At 33.7% G+C, this 27,200-nt stretch overlaps 1 protein-coding gene across 17 annotated transcripts in view; it reads right to left on the bottom strand.

Moving 5' to 3' along the window:
* The window catches only part of ASPH (aspartate beta-hydroxylase), a 132,486-nt gene that overhangs the window by 61,769 nt on the left and 43,517 nt on the right, over positions 1-27,200 (bottom strand). For 8 of the 17 annotated variants that reach the window (XR_013926576.1, XM_080378289.1, XM_080378293.1 and 5 more), the window contains 9 exons: positions 11,770-11,856; positions 10,132-10,206; positions 9,476-9,637; positions 8,265-8,324; positions 6,698-6,754; positions 5,313-5,351; positions 1,653-1,691; positions 442-486; positions 284-325 (listed from right to left, as the gene is read on the bottom strand). Coding sequence is in view for 16 of the 17 variants with exons in the window: in XM_080378289.1 (XP_080234415.1) it covers positions 284-325; positions 442-486; positions 1,653-1,691; positions 5,313-5,351; positions 6,698-6,754; positions 8,265-8,324; positions 9,476-9,637; positions 10,132-10,206; positions 11,770-11,856 (606 nt within the window). In the remaining variant the exon portion in view is untranslated. Of the gene's footprint in view, positions 1-283; positions 326-441; positions 487-1,652; positions 1,692-5,312; positions 5,352-5,429; positions 6,550-6,697; positions 6,755-8,264; positions 8,325-9,475; positions 9,638-10,131; positions 10,207-11,769; positions 11,857-14,135; positions 16,655-19,055; positions 19,101-26,397; positions 27,145-27,200 lie in introns of those variants that run through there. The other 9 variants (XM_080378284.1, XM_080378285.1, XM_080378286.1 and 6 more) reach the window with 7 other exon arrangements.

The raw sequence follows: 27,200 nt of genomic DNA, 5'->3' as shown, positions 1-27,200 counted from the left end.
GACACCCGAAACAGGTTGCCCAGAGCAGTAATGGATGCCCCATCACTGGAAGTGTTTGAAGTCAGGTTGGATTTTGAGCAAGATCATCTCGTGAAAGATGTCTCTGCCCATGGCAGGGGAGTTGGACCAGACAATCTTTAAATGTTCCTTTCAACCCAAACCATTCTATGATTCTATATATAGCACACTTCCCTGCTTTGTTTTTTGCTCGTTTATTTTTAAATTAAATTAACAAAAATGGAAGGAAAAAATGTTTTCTTTCACAAACCATAAAACCTCGTACCTGACAGCTCTTTATCAATATCAAAATCTTCAATAATTTCATCTGTAGAAGAAGTTTAGAAAGAAAAATTCATATAAGCTTTTTTTCCTTTTACATCAGACTTCAAAATGCATATATTTCATCAAAGCACTGTAAGATCACAGTTACAAAATACATACCCGGCTCTGTAGCTTCATTCACCTCCTCTGGAAGGTCCTCAACACCTAAGAAAACATTTAATTCAGAGCAATCATAAAGTCAAGTCCTCAACTGATAAACTTACATAGAACACAAAAGAACACAGCTAGCACAGACATGTTTAACTGTGAACAGTACACTGCTATAAACAAACAGGAACTTTGAGGGAAAAAAGAGAAATTGCTTCTTAAATTTTCTTCTGTTTTGCTACTGTATTCATTAGGTAAATATTTCAATATTGTACCTTCTGAGAAAATGTTGTTTGGATTAAGACACAGTAACTTTAAAAACTTAATTTTTAAGAAAACTTCTTAATCTTTCTAAGCATAATAAGTACTCCCACTTTGATCTTTTGCAGCATCAACTCCATCTGCTAGATATATTAAAAAACAAATGAAACAAAACCTAAACCCAATAAACTTTTAAAGTCTTTTTATTTGGATAAACATGCAATTCCTTAAGGAGTCCTACCTTCCTTCCTGAAGGACAACGAGCAAGTTCTTCAACTTAAAATTATGAATTCCACGAAAATGAAATTGTTTTCTTTAAATATGGCACCTTTTAACTCATTTGACTGTCCTCTTAAGCTTATGATCACAAAGGTGACAAAACAGACACTTGCAATTTATTTACACTAAAGAATTTATTGACTTCAATTCTAAACTAAATAATTGTGTCTTTTCCAATCAGCTGACCTGACGCTCAAAAAAAGCTGTATTTCAAGACAACAGAGCATACAGGACACAGAGAGAGCACTGCAGACAGTTTTTTTAATTGCTTCTGCTGATTAGACAAAGGCATTAGCAAAAAGTATGCACAAAGCAGAGCTAGTATTGACAGCCCGTACGTGTTGAATGATCTTAAGCACTGGTTACGAGGTTATGAGCAAGGCTCACAGCAGACAGCAGGCTGTCTATGCTGAACTACCATGTTCCAATGATTAAGTTATGACTTTTATGATAACTTGACTAAACTATTTATCTGGTTTTGAAAATAATTTATATTCCAATAACTTTTATTTTAGAGGTATTTCTACTTCAATTACATACAAAACAAAGATTTTATAGTACGCTCCATATGCATAAATATATATACATGGTGAGAGGCCTGTGGGAGCGTACACACACACAACCCACCCATATATACGCAGACACACACACATCTATATATACATTTATATATATGTATATACCTGTATCTTGAGTCTCAGTCTGTTTTTCATGTTTCGGTTCTGAAAGGAAAGAAAAATAAAGTTCTGGGGTGGCTGATATGCACAAAGTATCCTAAAATCTGGTTGTTAAGCATAAAATTAATTTCTTTAATGATAAATGCAAAGCTCTCAAAGACTTTCTCTAGTTTTGGGGCCTGAATAGATATATCAACCTTTAATAGAGCTTGTAGTAGAATTTCTACAGAAAAAAAAAAACCACAAATGTGAACATAATACTGAAATTTCAAGCATTCTATCTACACAGACGAAATACTGAAAACAATGAGAACAATAAAGCTACCATTCCATACAGTTGTTATAATTCACTTACACTCCTTATCTTTGAGTAAAGACCCAGTCTAGTTTTTGTAATTCTGAAGAAACAGGTTAAAAACATTCATTATTTTACTTTAGATAATGTCTGAAAATAGAGCAAATGCTACCTATTAATTGTCTGAATTTTCAATATACATTTATTGTGAATTTTTGAACTAAATAAGTTCAGCGTTCATCCAGTGTTTTGGATAATTTCATTATCTTAATAGGAACTGACTCACAACTGGAAAAGGTTATTTACATGAGATTTTTTTTTAGAAATAAAATCTTTCTACTATTGTTTTATTTTAAAAGGCACTAATAGTCACTTGGCTCCCCCTCCGTCCCTTTAAAAATAAAGTTCTTAGAGCATGTTTTTTAAAAACCATCCAGAACTCTTAATTTCTAGTAAAAATCTCAAACTTGCCTTCTTTCTCTAGCTTCATTGCTACAAACTGTATAAAACTCTTCATAAAACTACTGAAAGTTGTGTACAATAACTGAGTTCCTGTGTTCCAAGTTACACAATCAATCCGTTTACACATTTCACTGTGGGCACGCACACCCATTTCAACTAAAGAATTTTCAGCATCAGCAACAACCGCCAGAGGTATGAAAAGACTGTTCCTTTCAATGTGCTAGACAAGCAAAGTGGGTGCAGCCTACCAAACGTTTTCATTTTCTCCCAACACCATGCACGGAGAAAGTGATTACAGGAACTGCAGTCCTGTTAGACTTGGTCACTGACCTGAATTAAGAACTAAGCCATACAAAGCAAGAGTTAGAAAAGAAATTTAACTGCTATCTTGGCATTGCCTGCTCAGCTTTCTGAGAATTCTAGAAAGCACAAGGATTGTGGAAAATATTGCATCACAGCACCTGCCAGAAGAGGGGAAACACATCTGATAGATATGGAGAAGATACATTGACTCCAGAATAGAGAAGCTTATACTTCTGCTGATTTTTCAGATATTTGCATCTGAAACTTTAAAATGAATCTTATTGTAGATGGGAACTGCAGTTTTGGAGCTAGTGTCAAAACCACAAGCTTTACATTTGAGAGAAAGAACTTCAGATCTCTATGATGACCTCCATCTCTTGTCTTTAGAAAACAGGTGCTAAAAACTCTCCTCCAGAAAAAGAGCAAATCTGGTTCCTTTTCGATCCAACCAAAAGTACGTCAAAAGGTAACAAGAAAGATGGGCAGGAGTCAACAGGGATGAAAACTAGGTACTTCCAACTGCTAAAATAGTGCCTGGCACACATTCATGAACAACTACAACTCTCACGCTCTAAAACTGCATAGCTGAACTCAGAAGGAAAAGATGGCCTCACATCTTTCAGCAAATCTTCAGAGACATCCATGGTTGGCTGGTTTGCTCAAACCTTAAAAGACTGACAACATAAAATGAACTTACAGGACTGAGCGTGATTAGACCATCTTTCCCAGTAGTGTGTCTCATCTTTTCTAGGGATCCTGACAACAATTTCTCATTATTCTCTCTGTTTATTTCTGAGACACCTATAAGTGCCTGGAAATAAGGGTGCCTGTATACAGGTCTGCCCTTGGAACAAACAGTGAAATTCCAAATAACTTTGGAAATCCATATAACTTTCAAGATGGGGGGCAGGGGAGGGATAAAAAAAAAAAATTCAACCACATCTTGCAAATGTGAAGAACATTCAATGCCTCACCTGATTGGCCTTGTTCTTCTACACCGCTCCAGGCTGGAGCTCTCAAAAGAAATCCCTTGAAAAAGTACAAAGCATTGGGCTTTCTCGCACAACCAGAATGTCTTTAAGGGAGAATTTGGAAGCAAGGCAAAATTCTGTCACGGAAAGATGAGTTTTTATCAAAAGAAAAGCAGTTTGTAAAGGGCTACATTGAACTGTGAGCAGAATTTGCTGTGTAAAAAAAGCCTGGCAGTTTAGTAGCCAAGAACAATATTTTTTTTACAATCACCTCCTACCCTGGAATTTCCTTTTGAGAAAAAGAATGGAACTTCCTATTCTCTTCATCAGCCTAATTAAAGGATTTGGAATAGTAAAGAAAGAGTAGAAAAAAATCTAAATCTGATTTATCTGATACTATTCAAATTGCATATGAAACCACAGCTTGCCAAAGCATGTGAATTACTCACAAAATAGAGCGATTCACTGTTATTGTGCTAGGGTGCCAGAAGAGACTGCAGAACATGAAATAGTTTTGGAACCGATTCTATGAAAAAATGATGCGAATTACTTTGGGAACCTCCATGACCACCTTACTCCAAAAGCAGGTATAAATGACCATTCCAAGGGCAGGGGCTGTGGAAGCATTCTCTGTTCATGTCACCACTACATATGAAGAAGCATGAAAAGTAAAGAATAAAAGTTGTACTTCTCCTTCGTATCTAGGTGGGAGAAGCAAGAGAAGTGATTCTTGATTAGGAATTGACTGTAAAATAAGCATATTCTGGAAAGGAGAGTAAACAACAAGCCCAGGGAAAAAAGCTAGGTCTCTGTTGCTTTTCCATCCTATTAATGCCAACACATTTTGTCAAGGGCACCATAGCTGAGGCAAATAATTCTTTACTGCAGACTGAAAAAGACATGGATTGAGGGCTAAATACACCTTTGGGCAACTAATATCCTTCAGTGGGATTTTGACTTCTATCCCAAAGGTGGATGTCAGAGTATCTCCCCTGATGACAAAGGATGAACTTCAAGGTTTTCTGTCTCAAATATTTTGCAGTTAAGAATCGCTGTCCTTTGCTCAGGTTACATAAATATAGAAAATAAGAGTGCTCTGAAGACATGGTTAACTCTTCTGAAGTACTGTAGTCCCCAGAAGGATCTCACAGAAAAGATCATGACCACATACCTTTGTTTCAAGACAACCATTAGCCTTCTTTTCATTGGCTTCTTGATTTGGTCTCAGTAATCACTGACAAATCATTAACCAAATCAAACTAAAATAGAGTAATCTCCAAAGAACTGGTAGTTACAGACAAGATGAGAAAGTAATACTGAGCTATACAGATGCAATGAACCACAGCTGACTTGGCCAGAGTTTGATAAGGAAAAGGGCATGCGAAGTCCTCAACATTCCTATTCCACATATGTACAAAGTGTGACAAAGAGGACCAATATGGGAATATAGCCTATATGCATACTCTACACTTTTCCAGTGTTAAAGATGGAAGGGGATTTGAACATAACAACCCCCAAAACCTTAATTGAGAACTAGCAAAGTAATGTGACAGCATACAAAATTTTAAGACAATGTGATTTCACTTTGATATTAATGAAATACCATCAGTTCACAAAATATAGCAGTTGTCATACCATGATCTTCATTGTAATTGCCATGCACCATATCCTCTGCTAAAGAAAAAAAAAAACAAACACACAACAAAACAATATGAAAAGTCATGGAATTTTAAGACAATACACACACGCAAATAACAGGGTGTCGAGTTTATTCAGAACAAAAAGTTATTCAAAACTATAGTGTTTTTTACTGTATTGAAGTTAAGTATTCAATAAAGTGGAAGATTTCCAAAAGGTCCTGTGAAAAGAACTGAATCATTTGCTAGCATCACAAGATAAACATAAAAAAAGATCAAGCACTATCAGTAAGTTTTTCCTTACACAGTTCATAAACTCATCTACAGATTACCTACAATTCAGAATGGAAATACTCCTAAATCATTTCTATATATAGCAAACTTCTACGGTGGAATTTTGGAATCTGCTTGTTACAGCTTGCTTTACAGTGGAATTTTGGAATCCACTTGTTATGGCTTGCTTGCTTTGTTTAATTTTTTTTTTTCTGACACCACACTAACTTGAACATCTTTGGCAAAACTCAAATTATTTTTTTATCCACAGAAACAGTTCTATGCAATTTAAAATACAACATCCATTCTCCTGGAAATTTAGAAATTTAACCCTCAAAATATTATTCTGCCCATTTGGCTGACATTACATAGAAGTAGTATTCATGTAGGACTTTGAATTTTTCCAGAACATAAACAAATGTACAGATGTAATAACAATAAGACACTGATGCTATCTACGAGCTCAAATGTTTGGGGTTTTTTTTTGTGTCTTGGTTTGGGGCCAAAATTCAATGCAACTTCAATAAATAGAAATATGACTTTGGACTGTACTTGTATAATGTTCCATATAATATATAGCTAAAGATAGAAGATGCTATATTTAATAATATTAACTATTTTATATTCCAATCAAATTTTCATGCAACAGCTAAATAGCACAAGAGAAGTTTAAAAAGTCACATACTTAGCTCAAGAATAACAGAACTAAACATACTGAGTTAATACTACAATATTTTATTTGAAAGTGACACCTGGATTGTAAAGCACATCCAGGAGGTACACTATAAGTTACACAACACAGTAAATCCATGTGTATTTGTATTTAGGCTTAAAATTAGGAATACAAGTAGTTCTTTGACAATCCATTAATTAGGCTGGAAGACTTCAACAGAACAAGGTTTGTAAGTATTTGTGGATTGGACTTGTGGAGTGTGGTGTTCACAAATGCAACGGTGACAAAGCTGCAAAAAATCAGGCTTATTTGAAACTAGCCAAAAACTCTCTGAAAATAAAACTGTGATGAAACAGTTAATGACATGTTACTTTGAAGCATGTTTACAAAAGTGTATGTGATCATATTATAACCTGAAGACATGAAAATCTACAAACCTGGAGCTTCTGGATCACTCATTGTCTTTTCCACATCCATATCATACTCATATGAAACTGTAAATTAAATACAAAAATTTAAATATTTTTTAATTAGAAATATGAACTATTTTTAATACTTGATTATTTTAACTTGCACCCGTAACGTGGCTGTCAATAGTGAAATGTAGCTTAGTTGAACAGTGACTAATTAAAAACCTTACAGACACTTGCAATCTAATGGAAGCTGTTGGGCCATTCTCACTTCCAGTCCTCTGTTATACTCTCTGTATGAAAACTAGATCCATGAGAGCCATTAGTCTCCATCAATATTTAGTAGTTCTTCTAACATGAATAAAAAACGCCATCTTCCCCTATCCTCACAGTTCTAAAGTAGCTTCTTTACTAATGTGCAGCAGGACCACTGGTGATGATCTACAGAAGACAAGGTAAGAGCCAGAAATCAGACCTTAAGAAATATGTACATTCACTTCTGGCACAACAGATTTACAGCAATTTACTTTTTTTCATTGGCTAGCTAAGTATGTGGATTATTTTCCTCTGTGACTACAATTCTTTGCGACATTAACACATCTGAGAACACATGGTATGGAAGGTAAAGTAACAATCCTTTTACTTTGGAAGTATCACAGCTTGGATTCTACTGCTTTCCAGTTACCAATTTAATCTCCCACAAAGATAGGAATAAGCAGTTTCAGCTGTAGCAATTTTTCTGTCATATTTAGGACACAGGACTGTAAAGTCCAGAACTAACATTGAGCCAAAGGTAAGAAGCCTAGTTCAAACAGAAATTTGACATCTAATGTAGATGGAAGAGGCTGCCTGTACTATAACAAGCATTGTTAGCATCCAGAAGAAAATTCTTATCAGATACCAGGGAAACTGTAATATCTACCTAATGTTTCTTCCTAACAGGAAAGATGAACTAATGCCATTGTACATGATATCAAATACAATAAGAAGATGACTATAAGCTAATTGGATTAGTCGAGGCAAATGAAATTTTGCTTTAAAAAGCTTTAAAGATGAATTAGAGCGTGCAGAAAGACAGTGCAAGGATAGTTCAGAGTGAAGTCTTTGTGCTGACTCACTCCCTAATGGTATAATCAGCCATAAAGAAACAAAGTTCTGAAGGAAAGGTTACAATCTCGATGCTTCTGAAAGGTGACAGGTTCCATGTGAGAACACAAGTTTCTGCCTTATGCCAGGAATAATAGGCTAGAAGAACCTTAACATTGTAGACTGTAAGAAGACAGTAATATAAGCAATAAATCTCATTCTCACTTTCTTACGACTGTACAACCACACACCTCTTGCCTATCCAGAAACACACAGAAAAGTAAAAATAAAGGTTTTGCACCAATGAAAGCAACGTTTCCATACCTGTCATCTGTTCCTTTTAAGAACAATTAGAATAGTCATCTCAGTCAAACATCCAATACAATCAAGAATTTTCAAAACTATACATTCCTAAACCAGTCTAACCTTTTCTATTTTCCTTTCTCATATAATTTGCTACATTTAGGCAGAAAACCAGTATTACCAATTTTGGAAAACAGAATTATACCTGCAGCTTCATATGGTTCAGGCTCCATTGCTCCAAGATCATCTGCCAAAAGATCAGCATCTGAGAAACAAACATGTATTTACAAATTTTAAAATGTTACAATCGATGCATGGTGCTGCAGACCCTATAACAGAATATTATGTATAAATAATCAAATTTCCAAGCAGAAATTCTAAGCAAATTTCTTCTAATGCCAGCAAGATACATATATAGATTGAAAGAATAAAATTCACTTTTATTCTTGTAATACTGATGTGTATACACACATAAACTCTATACACATTTGCTCAGAAAAAGATGACTCTCCACAGAAATTCCTGTGCAAATACAAAGAAATTAAAACAAATTCACTTTGCCTTCTTAATAGTCACTTTAAAGATATAAAGTAACTGGAATTTGAATTTCTCCTCCATTCTCCTACTTTAACTTGCACTGTGGATGAGTAAGAGATACAGAAACAAGGAAGTATAATAGACCCAGACTAAAGAATTACTTCCATTGTGAAGAAAGAATCTCCGTGTAATTCCAGCAGTCAAAACTTTTAGATGACATCCATTACACAAGCTTTTCAAAAAAGAGGCATATATAAAATTTTCAGTAGTGCAGATAAAAAGCATTCAGAAATATTTTCCCTGAGTTGGACTCAGATCATATGATTCTGCTTTAATATTTTGATTACAAATGACTTTTAACATCCTGTCAATGCCCCAAGTCAGCAGGATATGAGTATCTTCTTTGCATAATGTTAAGTAGGACTTGTAATATACCTCACGAGTAACCTTCTCTTGGAAAGCCCCATTAGAAGGAAAATACAGTGAGAATAAGTCTGTCTACAAAAGGCTGTGTTAATAAACTCTTAAAATTTAGCTTAATATGCTACAAAGTCCAGAAGCAGACTCCATACAGTCCCTCTATTGGGGGGAAGATATGTATACCTAGAACACAGATTTATTGCTTTGGTTGGAAGACAATATAGCAGTAATCAAACAATAATACATACTCACCTGGATTCCAAAACACACTGTATTAATATATCCCATTTTGATTTTAAAAATATTTATTTGATAAATAATACTTGTTGTGGTTGACATTTGCTAAGTTTCTACTGCAAGTAGAAATTGCGAGTCAAGTTTTTAATGAGACCTATTTCCATTTCTCTGTTCTTATTTTTGGCAAAAATTAATTTTAAGTATATTTAGTCATTTGGATACCTTTCTGAACTGAGTCTGGTGTCTCATATGCTTCTGGCATTTCGATCTCTAATTCTTTGAGTGAATCATCTGTTATAGGAGCTTCAAAAGTTTCTCCATGTATGTCTTCCTTCACTTGCCACTGGTCATTTATACTTCCATCTACATCTTCATGTCTCTCTCCTAATCAATAATACAGATTGTTAGATAATACAGATGCCTTGGTAAATTCTATTACCAGCAAATACTCAGTCTTCAGCACACCCTTTCATGTTGTTCAACTAGTCCCCAAAGGGGACAGGGATGGAGACAGATGACTTGTCTGCGCCTTCCAGAAGTATAAACCCGAAGTACCTACACCAATTTGCACTGCTTTCTTTGCCTGCAGTAAAAGCGATCTCTGTTTACCCATTCTTGCATCCTATGCAGTATTTTAAGGATATTTTTGTCAACTGACCGATTTGAGCTACTGCTGCCAAACACCTCTGGGTAAGAGACCACAGTTTTAGGATCTGTTGACTGAACTTTCTGAATTTTCTTGAAAATTACAAATTAGCAGATTAAAATGTTTTCTGCAGGCCAAAGGACTTCAAGTGCATACTAAAATCAGACACATTCATCTAGCCTATGGCAGTATTTATAAATTCCTCTGTGATTTCTAAGTGTTAATGCATTACCAGGCTGGGAATGGAGAGCTTCATGAAGAACAGACTGAATTTCCTCTTCCAATTCTACATCAGCATTCTTGTGCTCTAGAATGATTATAAATTGCAGTGAGGTTAAGCGCAAAAGGCAAAGTCTAAACAGTAGCTCAAGGCTTGCAACTTTCAGTAGCCTCCATATGTTCTTATTCTATTCCATAAAAGTTCTGTAGAGATTGACTTAGTGAACCTTTGTAACTTATATAATTAGAAAAACAATTTTGTGTTGCTTACTCTCCAATACATAAAGTAATGTCAATAACATCAGATTCATTCTGAAGATCAACTGGAAGAATTTATCTACACTGCATTTCCTGCACATAAATTTTTCGCAGTGTCAGTAATATTAACTTCCCGTAACTATTCAAACCAAGAATTATCTTCTAAAGTAATTATTTTACTAACACTTCCATCTATTACTTTCCTACAACTTAGACAGCAGCACTAGCATGTCATATTTGACAACTAAATATCACTTGCAGATGTAGGGTTTTGTTTGCTTTATAAACAGAGAAAACAGATACTAGCATTACGATATCAGGGTCTTCTTTTGGCAATTCACAGTAGAATAAATCACAAACTTATTTGAGGTACAAGTGGTTGTCATCTAACACACCAGCCCAGGGCATTACAGGAATTTGTATGAAGCATCGCCTTCATAAAAATATCCTGAAATTAACATTGAGCAACCCAACAGCACAAAACCAAATCACAGCTGCATTTTTCAAATAAGAGATCAAAAATCATACCAGTTATGGGGGAGAGGAAAAAAAAAAAAAACAATCAACCCCAAAAAAACCTAACCAACATCTTAACTTGATTTATAAACTATAACTTAAGTAATGCACGTCTTTTAAAACAAATTCTATATTCCATTTTATTGACCATATGCTCCACATTTATGAGTTATTGTGTTAGCTTCACATCAACATCAAGTAGGATAAGCTTCAAGGAACAGGAAAAACTATGTACTCTCTGAATAGCACTAAAATGTAAATAGTGTATCTAAAATTTGATGCATAATTTTTTTTTCTTTAATGCTTCTTAAATTTAGTAAGTTTTACTAATACTACGTGGCTTTTAAATTATTTAAATTATTTTTTCAACAGTAGAAGTTCTATTTATTTATACTATAGTATTGTTTTTAATGGAAAAGTGATTATTTTATCTTGCAAAATTGGTCGTTAGGGTTTTTCTTTGGTCAGTTGGTTTTTGGTGTTTTGGGGTTTTTTTGTTGGGTCTTTTTTTTTTTTTATAAGGTGGAAAATCTGCTGTTATTCTGACTGCATATACTGTTGCATACATATCAAAACCACAACTGTACATCAGCAGAAAGTTACCGTGATGTGATACGGTTCCAATGGTATTCGTAAGAGCTGATGAGTGCCTTCAATACATTTAAGTTATAAAACTGTCATGGTCAGTTATTTGTATAGTTACCGACAGTGATTCCCATTAAATAAACCATAGCGGATAAGCAACATACAAATCCATGAAAGATTTACTTTCCTACCCAAAGTAATAACATAATGACTTTTCATACTAAGGAAACAATTATAATTCAAATTAAGCACCATGTCTTTTGTTTCACCTATGTTTTATGAAAGGCCTTACCTGATTCAACATAGGACTTCTCAGCAGGCTGGATGGTCTCAGATTCTGGTGATGCTGGCTGTGCTGGGACAGATCTTTCTTTAAGGCCTGCATTTTTCAGTTATAAAGTTAACTTTATGCTCTTTTTGATCTGATTTATCTATAAACTAAGAAAGTTGTTTCAATTATATTAACTGATATTAAACTCTCAAAAATGTATTCAAAAAACTAATGAGAATTACAGGGCTGTTCTGATATACAGTGATATATACAAAGACTAAAGTGTATTCAGATAGTAAACAAATACATTTTGAAGACAAACATACAATGAGGGGGGAAAAGGGACAGAAATTTAAGCACTTGCCTTTATTCAAAAGTAACTGAAAAAAATAACTATACTATTCTCAACATCTATTCAGTATCCAGAAACAAAACAGGCAGCAGGGTTTTTTTCACTGTTTTCTCTTTGGGCAAAAAATGTTTCATATAATTGATTTTATAGGTTTTATGAAGAACTAATTTGAAATTTATACAACGCTGCACAGAATCAGAAGAGGCATTTTAAATTCCTATGTTAAATCTTAGAAGATCTGATGAAGAGAACTGTAGTTTCTTCAAAATAACATAATCTCAGCCTCCAGGTTTTTTTGACAATGACATTACTACAGGAAATCTATGACTGATGGAATGTCACCGCTCAGATGCTTACTGTCTCTACCACAGAGTCTTTCTCAATCAAAACACAATGAAAAGAAAGCAACCAGTAACAGCAATGTTCAATGCCACGATACAAGATCAAGACAATTCATAGCATTGAAAGATTATGCCACTTCTTAAGACACCAAATCCTCAAGAAAGAATGTATTGATATTAGCCTAATCCTCCTCTCGACCTTTAGGAAGGATTCAAGCAAGACTTAAACAAGAAAGGTTCAGAATGGGCATAAGAAAAAACTTACACCCACACACGCATACCCACACATGCTGCCCACCATGACAGCAGTCAGATCAGTGGAAAGCATTGCACAGAGAGGTTGTGCATCCCTGCCCTTGGAGGTTTTAAAGACCACACTGGGTAACAGCCAGCATAACCTGGTCATACCTCTGAGATGATTCTGTTTTGAGAAGGATGTTAGAATAAGGATCTTCTTAAGTCCCTTCCAAATGAAATTCTATACTCCTACACCATTTTTTCCTAGGTTCATATTTAAGTGTAAGTTCCAAGGTCAATTAAGATAAACCTACCTTCTTAAACACACACATATACACTGCCCAAGACAAACTAGTTTCCCAAAAGCTCTATGCACAGAAATTCATCAACACTCCTGCACTGCTAACAATCTTGTAAAAATAACTGTAAGTGTATTGTATTTCCAGTTGTTAAAATTCATGAAAAAAAATTATCATGTTTCTACTGAGTCAATGCAAATAGGACTAGTATTACCTCAAAACAACTTTGTGTAAACTACAGTGTTTATAAAAATGTATTTAACTCATTGTCTTATGTATGTAACGGGAACTACTTCTACTTGGAATTAATTCTACTTACACCTTTTAATATCTGTTATATTACATGAAGACAAGTAGCTAGGCTGTATCTGAAAGTATATGATTACTGAGTCCAGTACTATCCAGTCAAGATCAGAAGCTAGAAAAAAAAGCCAGATTTACTTTTTTGCTAATTTTCTTGTGTGTCATTAATAAAACACCATAAATATTAAAAAATATTATTAAGACTTACATTCATCTTTTGCTGCAGTAGTATTAATGGCTACAAGAGTAAGAAGTTACTTCCTTCTACAGTCATCTTTAACTACATATGGAGACAAAACCTGTTACTTAAATTAGCCACTGTCTCACACTTCAGAATCTGGAAGAGTGGAAACAGCTACCCTGTTTTCACAAATACAGTTCATCTCCTTTACATATACGCCTCTTTAAATAAGCCCTCATATCCTCCAATAGCCCACATTTCCAATTCCAGATAATGATTTGTTCTGCTTCATGAACAATTAAAAGGATTCAAAGTATTTCAAAAGATAGTAAATATAAGATAGTAAATATTTCACAGACAACAAGCACTTACGCTGTGTAAAAGGAAAGAAGGGACAGCAAGAGTATTTCTTTCTTTTGCTTGCACATTTCTCAACTTAGCTCTCAAGCTTTTTATACACTTCTGTGTTTATCACTGATTCCTATTCTATCCTGTTGAGTACGTAATGTCAAGTCATTTCCTTTTTGCAGAACACTGTTTTCTCTCATCATTAAAATGAAGTTGCACTCAGCTTTTATCTGTGTGGTGCATTTTTTTAAGCTTCTGTGGTAATCTACCACATTAAGGTGAATGACATTAATATTTCATAAAGACATACACCAGTACAACAGGTCTCTGGAACAAAAATCTCATTTTATTGTGTGGCTATCTATATAGATTGGATTGCTGCTCAAATAAAATGTTCTTTGGAAAAAAAAAAAAAACAAGAAAAAAACCCACACTTTTTTAGAACCAGATAAACTTTGAGTCATAGATACAATAATATGTTAATGAGAAAGGCAACTCATTCCAAATTTTACTCCAAGAGAGTTACAACTTCTGCCACATTACGAAAGAAAATATAAAGCGATGTGCACTATACCACTGTGCCACCATTCTTGAGAAGCGTGATTTGAGTGCTCCTCTGTCAAATATGTATCTTAACACTTACCAGAGCAGAGATCAATAAACACGTCTATCGTTACCAAAACCTAAGAGAATGCTCATTATGCAAGCGCCTTTATTAGATCCTCATTCTGTCAAGTTTTTTGATAAGTACTATGATGTTCATAACACACAAATCTTTTCCCTCCCTCTTCACACACATGAATATTTAGAAAATAGCTCAGTATATAATCTCTATTAATTGTTACAGCTAGAATCTTAAGCTACTGTATTATTTTCTACAGCTTTCATTTGAACTATTTTTCATAAGTTCCCTCTATAAAATAAGAAAATCAGATTTTTACCTTACCCTATTACCACATCTTATACCTTTAGGGATCAAAGCATCTTACAGAGCCATGTATGTGCTCTATTGAAAGTCTGAGATACGCATATTGCCAAGCCACTGTTACAGCAAATCCACAAACAGAATCAACCTTCAGGACTTTTAATCTTACACCACTACCCATGTGAATATACCCATGCTGAATTTTACTCTTGAGATTTGTTTTCTTTACAATAATACTGCAGTATAACAATAATAAATCTTCACCTTTCATTACATATTTTCCAAATATTCTGCAATTTTGTTGTGCAATTACTATTTCAATATACTACATGATATTACTCATCTAATAAAATTATAAAAATATTCCTTTCCCATATAAACTTGAAAGCAAGTACAGATTCAACAACATACTAAAATACCTCTGCAGATATGTTTTGCAACTGTTTATTCTAATGAGACTCCTGTATAAATCATCCCTTGGTGCTAAAAATACAGAAGCTGTAAAAGCAAAGTCACACAGGAGCTTGCGTACAAGAAGTATCATGTACTTGAAAAGTGTTGTTTGAAGAAAACGATAGTTGCAAAAATACATAAGCTGTTCTCTAATCAAGTTCAACCAGAATACAGTAGTAGTAGCATATCACTTCTTAAAATGTCATTGGAATCCCACAATACCCATCAATAGTGAAATAGGTGGCCTAATTTTCAGAAGTATTCATCACCAGAAGCTTAGAAAACTTGGAAAAAAATCAGGACATAGTTAACTGAAAAGTGACAATGAATCAAGTTTCCAGACCTAAAGATAGCAAAAAAAAACCACAACCCCAACAACAACAACCAAAAAAAAAAAAAAAGCACCAAAAAACAAAGGAAGAAAAGCAAAACATATTGTCACAGGATCAATAAACAAAACTGTTGCAACATTTTGGCTGAGTATACATTGAGGTCTTATAAACAAACACAACACCGAAATTGGTTTGAGTATTTGCATATAAAAATATTTTTCTCAGTCTGCTTAAGGAAAAAAAAGTTTAGCAGGGAATAATTTAAATTTATTGGCTAAGTTCCTATGACAATACATTCCATTAATGCTCCTCTAAGTTGTTTCTTGTGAAACAGAAATATTTTCTTATTAGTTTCCACTAGATGTGTCAAGATAATCCTCCTAATAGTGCTTTTAGATTTGCATTTGAAATACAGCATTACACTTTCATCCCCACATCAAGAAAATAACATTTTAATACAATGAAACGGGGGAGGGGCGGGGGGGAGTAACCCAAACAGATTTGAAGTATTCTTGAAGTAATTAGCATCAATTAGACATTTCTATTTTCAATACACACTGTTAGCCAGGCATATTAACATATGTACATATATGAGTTTCACAGCAGACATTTTTGCTTTGTGTTTACAATGCCAGTATACACTAACAGTTTTCAAAAAAATATTATATATAGCCTTAGTTCACACATTTCAGAAAACATCTTCTCAATTGCCATATTTACCACATTCATATAAATATGCTGAATTTCTCATTCTTGAGGTATGTTCCTCATTAGCAGAACCAGAAATCTGTTTATTTCTTTTCTTTCTTGTCTTCCTTAGATGGGTTTTTAACTACCTTTTTTGTTTCTTTGTCTTTTCCCACCTGAATAGTACCATCCTTTTCACTGGCTGATTTTTTTGTAGTCTCCTTCGATTTTACATTTTTGTCTGGGCCTTTTTCCTTTCCTCTGTCTCTTTTAGCCTTGTCAGAATCTTTCTTTAATTTATTCATATCGACAGCTTTCTTGTCCTTTCGATCAGTAGCATCTTTTCCTTTCCTGGCTTTCTTTTTTTCTTCCTCATCTTTGATTTCCTCCTTCTTGGATTCCTGCTTCTCCCTTAATTTCTTGAGCTGTTCTTTAATAGCTTCTTTTACTTTTTAGTTTTTCATTTAAAAAAGAGGAAATGTTCAATAAGAGAACCATTCTTAGACCAGAAAACATCTTATGAACAACTTGCCTAACAGCTTTGATCAAATTCTTACTTAATGTTTGTTAGATGCCAATTTAAACTTGTATAATTAACTACTGAAGCTTTAAGCAATTTAAACAAATTAGTTTTGACTTTTAGCAATTTCTCACACCATGCAGCCAGCCAATAACCTTAGTTTACTGCAACTGCATCCAAATAAAGCATTAATCTAGTGAAAAACACGCCTCTGTTATCTTACTGTTAAGTAATTTCTGCAGAATGCTAAAACCAGTTTTGTCTGTGAGCCTGAAAATCACAACAAATTCTGAATCTTTGACAACTGTAGGATCTAGAAATGTCAAGCGCATCACCAAAATAATTTCTTCCTCTCTCTTCTCAATTTTCTTAAAACTACAAATGAAAGTGTTGTAACACCACAAATCAAATGTATACTGCAACATTTTACTGACATTGTTCCCTTAGTTTAAGACAAGTCTGAAAAATGTATCTGAAGTATGTATTTTACAAAAATAAGTACACAATAGTTAAGAAACAGCAATATCCTACTGAATTAAATCAACTCCAAAAAAAGTTAACTTGGTTTGACTGTATTCATTGAAACCAAAGTAACAATTGTAAATTAATTCTTACATCTTGCTTTTCTATATGTAGTATTTATTAGTGATACTTTTTTGTTTGTTTTACTTTTGGAGTTGTATCTTTTGTGCTTATTTTCTTTATTTCAATTGGCTGTGACATTATGCCTAGATAATGTATCAGAGCAGCCAAAACAGCATACTTGAAATGTAAGTGTTCAGTATTTACTTCCACTGCACCCACAGTTTTTTGTTCTTTTTTTTTTTTTTTAATAAAATTGTCAGTACTAGCAGCATTCTACAGAATAAGGAATTTTTAACTCAATAAAATTTAGAATTTTTTCCATTAAATCTCCGCATGCCATATTTGTGTTTAGTTTTAAACTTAATACTCCCACATTACTAAAAAAAGCCATAAAGATTTTATATATAAAATACAACAGCTGTATTTTTACTCAGACTTCTGAGAGCAACTGCAGTCTGTTGAGGTAAAAAGCAGGGCAAGTAACAACATTCCTCCTACGACACCTGCCTCTAACCGCTGTGAAACATTTCTGTTGAGTGAACAATTCAATCACACAGCTCAGTCTAAAATGAATAACATCATGCTTCCTTCCAACTGCTTTTTGGTATAAAGCATTTGAAATATCTAATTTCTCCACTCTCATATCAAACATTAAAAAATAATCCAAAATTCAGGAATGAATTGTTAAATTACATCTATTACATTCTTGGAAACACGCAACTTGCAACCAAGTCATACCAAGTACAATGTGGAACAAATGCTAAAAATCTCAACACACATGCAAGATGCTAAGAAAAGTCACATTCATATAAGCATGAGAGCCTCCCTTAGCAAATACACTGCTTTCCCAATGAGATTTTGTATTATGAACAGTGTGCATTTTTCACATACCACTAGAAAAAACACACTGAAGTGTAACTGTCTTTAATGCAACAAAGAGACTGTTCTTTAAATAGCACCATCATGTGTGGAGGCAACTGAGCACATCTAGAAAGTTAAGCACCTGAAGTACATCTGGTACTTTGGTGTTTTGTTGAGGCTAATTAGTCTTTTTAGTCTCTCTATTGCACTGAACACATTTAGACCATTATGTCCTGCCCGTACAACAATGTAACTACAAATAAATATATGGCATAAATTGGTTGCAAGCTATCCTACTTCAAGCTTTTGGAAAACTTGTCAGTATCATCACTGCCATCAATCTTGCAAATAATATTAAAGGGGAAATTACTGAACTTTACCTAAATTTCTCCTCCCGTAAGAAATAGATGAAACCATTTAAGTACAGGCTTAAGCAGAAACTGAGGTGCTCAAGTTCAATTACAATATAATAATAATAGTATCATGAATTCATGGAAGATAACTAAAGGAGGATTTCACACAGAAAGAAATCTGCATGTACACCAGGACATTTTTTTAAAACATGCAGAATATAAAGTTATTATAAACTATGTATAATCCAAACACCACAACTGTTGTAAAAAAATCTGCACCAAAAAAATATAATCTCTAGTTAGGAAAGCACTCACATTGCCACTAAATTACAATCAGTAGTAAGAAAAAAAAAAAAAAAAAATTACTGAAAAATAGGGAAGATATTTTGCTGCACCATTAGACAACATTTAGCCAACACAGCTAGCATTAGTAAACATTATTATAACCTGCAATTTGTATTGGCAATGCACATGCATTTCAGGCATCATTATCTGCATACAGTTCCACAAGAAAAAAAAATTAAAAATACCTTTGACTTTAGTTTTTTTCTTGGCTACCCCTCCTGGCTCCTCACCTGATTTGTTGCAAAATGGAAATAGGTTATGAACATATCTGTGATGTTCAAAATCATGACATAAATTTTTCCAATCTGCCATGCTATGTAAAAAATTATCTTTCCATAGCACACTGCAACGCTACAGAGATACCAAATGTTAACTCATTAAGAATGAAGCATCTTCAGTAGCAAGGCCACCATAAATACTAAGATGAAAGACTAATTAATCCAAGAAAGGTATCACATTACTAGATGCACACTACTTGAGGTGCTTCTTATTTCTTAGAGCTAACTCAATTCCCTCCAGACAACGTGATGCCATGTAATTATGACCAATATCCCAGCTGACTTCTCTGGTAGGTATTCTGTCAGTTCTCTAGTTCTCTCCCAAACCCACTAACTTATGTTTCTAGACACTTTTATAAATATTTAATATACATATTAACTCAAAAGATATTCAAGCACATATGTACTGTAGATTATATAAATTGAGTATTTTCTTACAATGAATTACAATCTGTGTTTCTTTATCCAATGAAAAATATGTATTTTGTCAAAGGTATTGCTCTAATTCCAAAAAGAAGCTGCTATTTTATTTCTGTTAAAATACTTACTGCTTTACTCAAGACTATTTAAGACTGTTAAGACTTTTATTCAAAAACCATAAACCTTACTCTCTAAAGTCAGGTGCTACCCTCTTTCCCCATTGTAGCTAACAGAAACTGAGGTCATCCAGCATCTTGATTGTACTTTATAGCTAGTTCTACAAAAGGCATGAAGGCAAAAGCCTTCCCCAAAATACAAATAATAATTAATCTCATCTTTTTAATACCATAAAAAGACATTGGATTATCACCATCACGCTGATATGGATTAAGATCTAAATCTCACAAACATAACTACCTTAATCACAAAAACTCAAGTGCATTGCTACCCAAAAAAACAACTAGAAAATGAATAAAAAGTTATGGTAAATACATTTTTTAAACTAAAAGAGATATTTCCATGTCTCAGCATCAGGCTTCTCATTGAGACACATGAAGCACCTACATTGGACATTTGAACCTCAAGCTTAGGTTTCCAGAAAACAACTAATAACTACCCAAACTGTGTCAATATACTTCAACATTTATTCTTAAAAAGCAAAACAAACAACCCCCCATAATTCTACACTAAAAGAAAAATCATAAATTTGCAATGAATGCAATGCCTATATTCTTTAATCAGCTTGCATCTATTTTATATCTTACACTTTTTCAAAGCATCAAGCATTGACATGGCCAAAATTTCTTTAATATGTGTTAACCAGGTAAAATTACAATTTTTAGACCAATTCCCTTACAAAATCATGAATGCCTTTTTAAGTTCTTTCCTTAGAGATTACCATCATCGATGAAATCCAGACTACTAACTTGACTAAACTCATTATGCAATCTTATTACTTCTAGGCAGTATATGGAAAAATAAGTAAACAATTTGTTCATATAAAAGGAAGAACAGACTCCACCTTTGTTATACTACAGGATCAATGAAAATATAAAACGTACTCAAAGTTCCATAAAGCCATATCTAAGTTTCCAGCTCCTCCCTCTTTTCATGGTAAATTTAAACATTACTGGGTATTTTGAGATGCACTCTTAAAAGCATGTCTTGACAGGGAAAAGAGGCAATTTTACAGAGGCTTGTAAACACAAAAATTATCACAGATATTTGGGTTTCTTTTAAAATAAAAGTACATGCACTATGTTGAAAGAATACAAGATACCTTGTTCACTGATTATTGACACTTAAATACTCAGGCAAGCAGTAATTTATTTCAATCTGCTTTTATACAATGAATAATGTTAAGATATTCAGCAAATTATCAATGCATGACATAATTCCATAAATTCTGCATACATTTAACAGACTGTGAATATACCTTTTACAGGAAACTTATATAGAATATTGTATTTCAAAATCTTAATATCATGTAAGAATCACAAGACAGAAATCCCACTGCATCTTACTTCCACCTGGACTGGGTCCTTAAGAAGGCTGGAGCACAGGGAAGTCTCATTTGTGAACCCCAAATAGCCTGAAGCAAGACATGGGTGCAAAACACTTCACTTTTCCAAGATGCCAATGTCCTGGGGCATGTGATAATATCTGGTATCTAAGTAAACTCAACAGCAAAGACATAGGCTCCTACAGCATTGGGGCACACAAACCAATGTCTGGAATTTTATGAATCATGTAACTAAACTTGGGGACCCTTATTCTAAGTTCCAATTCAAGTGTCTTCACACTTTTTTTTTTTTTTTTTTTTAGCTAATTTTAAAATTCCTTCTTTTTTCCACTCAGTCTTACATTACAGCTATCCAATGTTGGCAATACAAAAAGCAATACAGAATTTATAATCACACACGTAGTTATAGCAGTATGTCAGAAATGGCTACTATTGGAGTCAGTGAATTCAAAGGTAGACTTCAAACTTAGCATAGCTGGATAGGTTTCCAGTATTTTCCAAAGAACTGCTTTAAACAGTCATACTTAAAATTAAATATTCATGTCAAAGTGGTCATTTTTACACAATGCTTAATGGTAGATAACTTACTTAACCAATTCTGTGAAACTCAGATTATTACAAAATATTCTAACTCCACAACAAAAACCAGTTTTGTCTATTTTTCCCCATAAAAATCTTCAAGACCAAGCTCCACAAAAAGAGCCCCCAAGTGAGAGCACAGGTTTAGAATTTCAGCATCAAAAGAAAAATATATGAATACCATTTCAGAAAGATAAACGCTGCAAAACTGAAATAGTATATAACACAAAGCACTCAGTCTTTTTGAGCAGTTTCACAGATGTTGACAGATAACATTCTCACATTTAATGATATATTGAGAAACTTAATGTTTATTCTTGCATATGCAACTTTTATATTATTCATTTAATAATAATGGAAACTTTTATAGCTTTTCTAAACAAAATGTTTTGCCACATGAAAAAAACCCTATAAATCAATTTCAGCACATCTATCTGCATAAGTCCTTTTAACCTGAAGCATCATTAACAAATGTAAGACAATTAAGGTGGCTTAGCCACTTACACGTGAAAAAGGAAGAGGCTACTTCACGTTTACCATACAAAGCATATGGTCAAGGCTAGCACTAAGTAGTTGACAGACAGAACTTGCTACCCTTCTGTAATTTGTGCAAAGCTTGGATAACAGAACAGGAAGTATCAAGCTTTAAACATTAGAGCTTGTGTTCAGACTCGCCTTAATTCATGAGATCCCATCAAAAAGTCCTTCATCAGACAGAAAATTAGCAAAAGATGTTAAAATTGCAGAACTAAAAAAAGAAATACAAATGTGTAAGCCAAAACCATTATTAGCTTTTTTCTCTCCTTTTTGTTTTCCTTCTCCAGAAGGACTGCATGTCAGAAAAAGCTGTGATTGTTTTCATATGCATCTGCATATAATTATTACTATTATTGTGCATTTATAATATGCTACATTGGATACACAAGTTCGTCTACTAAACAAAATGGCCTACTGACAGAAAGCTAGCACCCACTTACCTTAAACTGAACTCGTTACCTGTATGCAGAGCACCAGGCATACCAAAGCCTGTAAACCTTGCAAATGCAAGACAGCATTTTAAATTCATACAACTAGCATTAAAAAAAATAAATAAATACTTTCAATACATTCTCAGTTGCTTTAATACCTCTTGCTTATCTCTCTAATTTTAGAAGGAAAAACTAAATCAGAGTCAAACGGATGAAAGCCTTTTCTTTTCTGAAGTCACAGATACATATGTTGCATCTTGTATGAAAAGATCTAAGAAACCAACAAGCAAGTCTTGCCTTTATTAGCCTAATCTTGAGGAGTCCATCATAACTAACCATAAGACAGTCAGTAGTTAATGCATTTCATGCTGCTGTGCCATCATTATGATAGCTGCTTAACTGACGGCAACTGAATAGGAAATTATGTGCAACTGTCCAAAATGACTGAACTGTACCCAACACTTTTCCCTAGTTCTCAAATACTAATCAAATCATGTTTACAACACAGGTGGGTTTTTTCCTCCCCATCTGACCATGAAATGAAATGAAAATCCTTCAAATGCTTCAATGCGTTCTTTTCCTATCCCTCCATCCAACTGTAACCTACAAGAATAACTATCACAAAAATTCAATTTCTTCTAAGGTCATTCAATTGAGACTAACTAATAATGCAAAACTACCACAAAATGAAACCTACAGGTGGTAAGGCTCATTCACTACCTTGAAACAAATACCAAGAGTGAAAGACTGAACACGCACTCAAAAAAGCTCATTTTTGGGGGGGGGGGGGGTGGGTGGGAGGGTACTGGCAAAAAGTTGTTGTAGTAAGAATTTCAACAACTATGCAAACAATTTTTTTTCTCTTCTATTCTGTTACTGTATATACTATGAGCGTTGTGATTCCCATCCCCCCACCCCCATATAAACACTGTCTTACTTTCAAATTAAATATTGTTGACGGTGGTCACAGAAATCTGGGGTTCAAACCTTTCATAAATCCTCAGCCATTTCAGATATATGGGTATTAAGGGTTTTTTCTCTGCAATTTCATTATATTAGTATCAAACAAAACAAGCAATAGCTTATGCTACAAAGGTTAATGCAGTGTTTTGTTTGAAGGTTGTAAACTTCTGCAGAAGACTTGCAGTTAAAATATCAAACATTTACCAACACGAGAAAATAGCCAAGCAAAACATCCCACATTTCTGAAAATGCTGGCCAAACTGCAAGACTACAACTTTAGTTACATTTACTTATGGAGCTCTGTGAAAAATAATGTAAATAAACTGTAAGGAACATGAAGATAGCTAACAAAAGAAAGCTGCATGCCAAATTTAACATAAAATCACTAGATGTTAATTCTTTACTAGCTACAAAATCTAGCAAGTTCTATCACTCAAATAATGTATTTCTCTCATGAAAAAGGTTGTTTGCTACTAATTTACTCCTATTTTAAATACTGAAACAAAAAAAAAAATGTAGGTAGAAAAGCAGTAGCTTCGCCTTCTGAAATAACTATTCAAAAATAATATTGAAAGGCAAAGCTGCTACATCCTTCTACCTACAGTTTAAAACCACTTTAAAAGTTTTCTGGACTTCTTTTAAAACATTAATATACTGACTGTATTTTATATAACTGATAGTTACCATAAATCAAACTAAAAATTGAGGTTTCAACTTCCTCAAGTAATTTCAAACATTTTATGTTAAATTAGATTCAAAAGACACAGTTCAGTTTGCTTTGCTTATTTGCATATCATGCTCAGCTTAACCCTTCTACTGTTAAAATGCCTTTTCTTTTTTAACTGCCACACTAACATAACTGAAGACTCATCTAGATCTTACTACCACCCTTACTACCTAAGCCCTGCTTGCAATCACAATAATTAATGCAATGCATTAAAATGAACGTCTTCTTCCCCAACCTTTAGGAGAGCTCTGCTCACCACTGGTGAGTGTTTAATTGTTACATGAACACCACCAGGCAAGACTGAACACTTCTGAAAAAAACCCCACTAATATTCCAGAAACTAAATGCTCTACAAAGTTATCTGCTGTTAACCCTTCCCCTAGGTCTTCACCCCTCCACCTCTTTTTCTCCTCCTACACGTTCTTTATTCCCACCATCATTGATTTGAGCTGACTTCCACACTCTTAAAATCAACAAGGAACTCCCATGGTATCAAATCAGAACTTTCCTGGCCTGCATGTCATCTCCCCAGCCCAAGCTAAATTTAATGTTTACTGATGTAATTATTACCTATTCTAGAGCCTGCAGCTTTCTCATGATTCAAACAACATATCTCTATTGCACTTGAAACTTCATCAGATGATCAATATGTTTTTAAGATTTTTGGTATAAACTTCATAATACGGAAATCTCATACTAGATGTTTTCCTCCTCTTTTTGGCTTTCTAGTTCCACTACTGAAGCATTCAGTAGTATTGTATACAAGAGAATTGTATAGTATTGAATACAAGAGAATTCAATGTTCCATGACAATTTTTCTAATTCATACTGACAGACACTATTATCCCATAATAGTGATGAAACTCTTTATTTTTAATTCAAATCTGTTTCTAGAATTAGAAGAAAAGAAAAAAAAAATCAACCAAATTGCTTATTTCATATGTCTCAGATACTTTGCAAGTTTCCTCCACTTGCTAAGAAACTTCTCAGTAATAGTCCACAGATCTAGCTTTTTTTTCCATCATGTACAGGTGTTTTTTTTTTATTTTCTTTGCCTTATGCTTCATATATCTCATCCTAAAAGCCATTAAATTTACATGTTACTAACGTTTTTATATCCTAGGTCCTGAAATACTTGAAAGAAAAAAGTGACTAATGTTCTTGTGGCTCCATTTCATTTGTAAATCTTAAGCTGCAGTACTAACATGTCACAACTTTTTTTTAACCACTTCAACTGCTTAACATTTTTTCTTTTTTATTACTTTTTAAAAATTGAGTAGAATCTTGAGTTGGATGATTCAATGAATGTTAAATTGCTTTAAAATTCCATGCCAAAGCAAATGAAAATTCATTTAGTTTAAAAACAAGTTATAATTTCAGCCTGCATCCACTAGGGTTAAAACCTGAGTATAAACTTTATATGGGAAACCAATACAAACTTAAGCATAGCAAGCATTACAACAAACAGTATCATATAATTTTAATACTAATCTGATTCAGTACATTATTCATGTATTAATAAGACAGCTTAGTTTCAGCTTTCAGTACTGATACAAACTACAGAATGCACTTATAAACTCCCATTTCTATACCAATAATTTCATGATAGCAGATAGAATTCTATGTACTTCGAAAATATTTTTGTAAACAACTGTCATAAAACAGCCTCACAGGAAAAGGATTAAAATTTGCTAAACTGCATTAAGTTATTGAATTTAGCAAGAAATAGAAGACATTAAATTCTAATTTCCAATTAGTCTTTAATATATTCAGTATTACATTAGGAATACATAATCACAAGTTCCAACTTCCATAGAAGGCCCACCTTAAAAAAAGATCTCAAACAAATTTAGAACAGCCCTTGTGGTGTGATTGTTATATTAAAGAAATTACCAAAAACTTAGTTTGAAAACAGACAAATCAGTGGGGATAAACCATATAATGACATAGTATCTTCTGAATAAAATAGATGTTAGCTAACTTAGAAATAAATGTTTCTGTAGTTTTCAAGCACTTTTAAATGAAGTGCTTTTATTTGAAAATGTAAAAAGAATCTATCTGAGAAATCAGTGAATCACAAAATAAATTATTTATTAAAATTATATTTCACAAAAGAATTATCATTGTCATGTCTATATTGAGGATTAACATATAAATATGTATTTACATAATGTCATGCTAGAATACAATTAAAACTGTTACAAAACACTTCAGTTAATGTTTGCTAGAAAGACAAATGTTATAGTGTTAACAGAGGTTATTACACTTAGCTTTGTCAGTTTTGTGCACAAAATGCACAAATTGAAGCACATACAGAAACCAACTACACAACCACAGATACATGTTTTATTCTACATATTTACACAACTGTGTAGTATTTGTCATCCTTTCACAAAAATGGAAAAGTCATTGATAGGCTTTCAACTAGTGAAACTACATGGCATGGCTGACTTTATATTGAACTAAATCTTTATAGTGTCCACTTGGGAGTTTCGCTCTATGCCATAAATTCCTGTTATATTAAGACTGATGATTTCATGGACATTTCCGAAAGCCAATCAATTTAGTCTCTCAGTTACTGGTTCTGTAAATCCAAAATAACACAAGTCTTTTTTCCCTGAACCCCTTCATTCTGTGACGTACCATCAACATCATCTGCAGCTTCGCTCTCTTCTTCTTCTAGTATTTCAAAAGGAGTCAATACATCATAGAGAAATGAGAGAAAGCCATAAAACCAATCAGAGCTTTCCTCTGCTAAAATATTAAGGACTTCCTCAAGGGAATCAATATTTTCATTACTGCCATCTTTGGTCAGGCCTATACAAGAATAGAGGAGAGAGAGGGAGAGAGGGGGAGAGAGAGACAAAGAGAAG

Source organism: Falco punctatus, assembly GCF_963210335.1.
Source record: "Falco punctatus genome assembly, chromosome: 3".
Taxonomy (NCBI): Eukaryota; Metazoa; Chordata; class Aves; order Falconiformes; family Falconidae; genus Falco; species Falco punctatus.
Note: the sequence above shows the minus strand (reverse complement) of the source record. Positions and strands in the feature narration are given on the sequence as shown.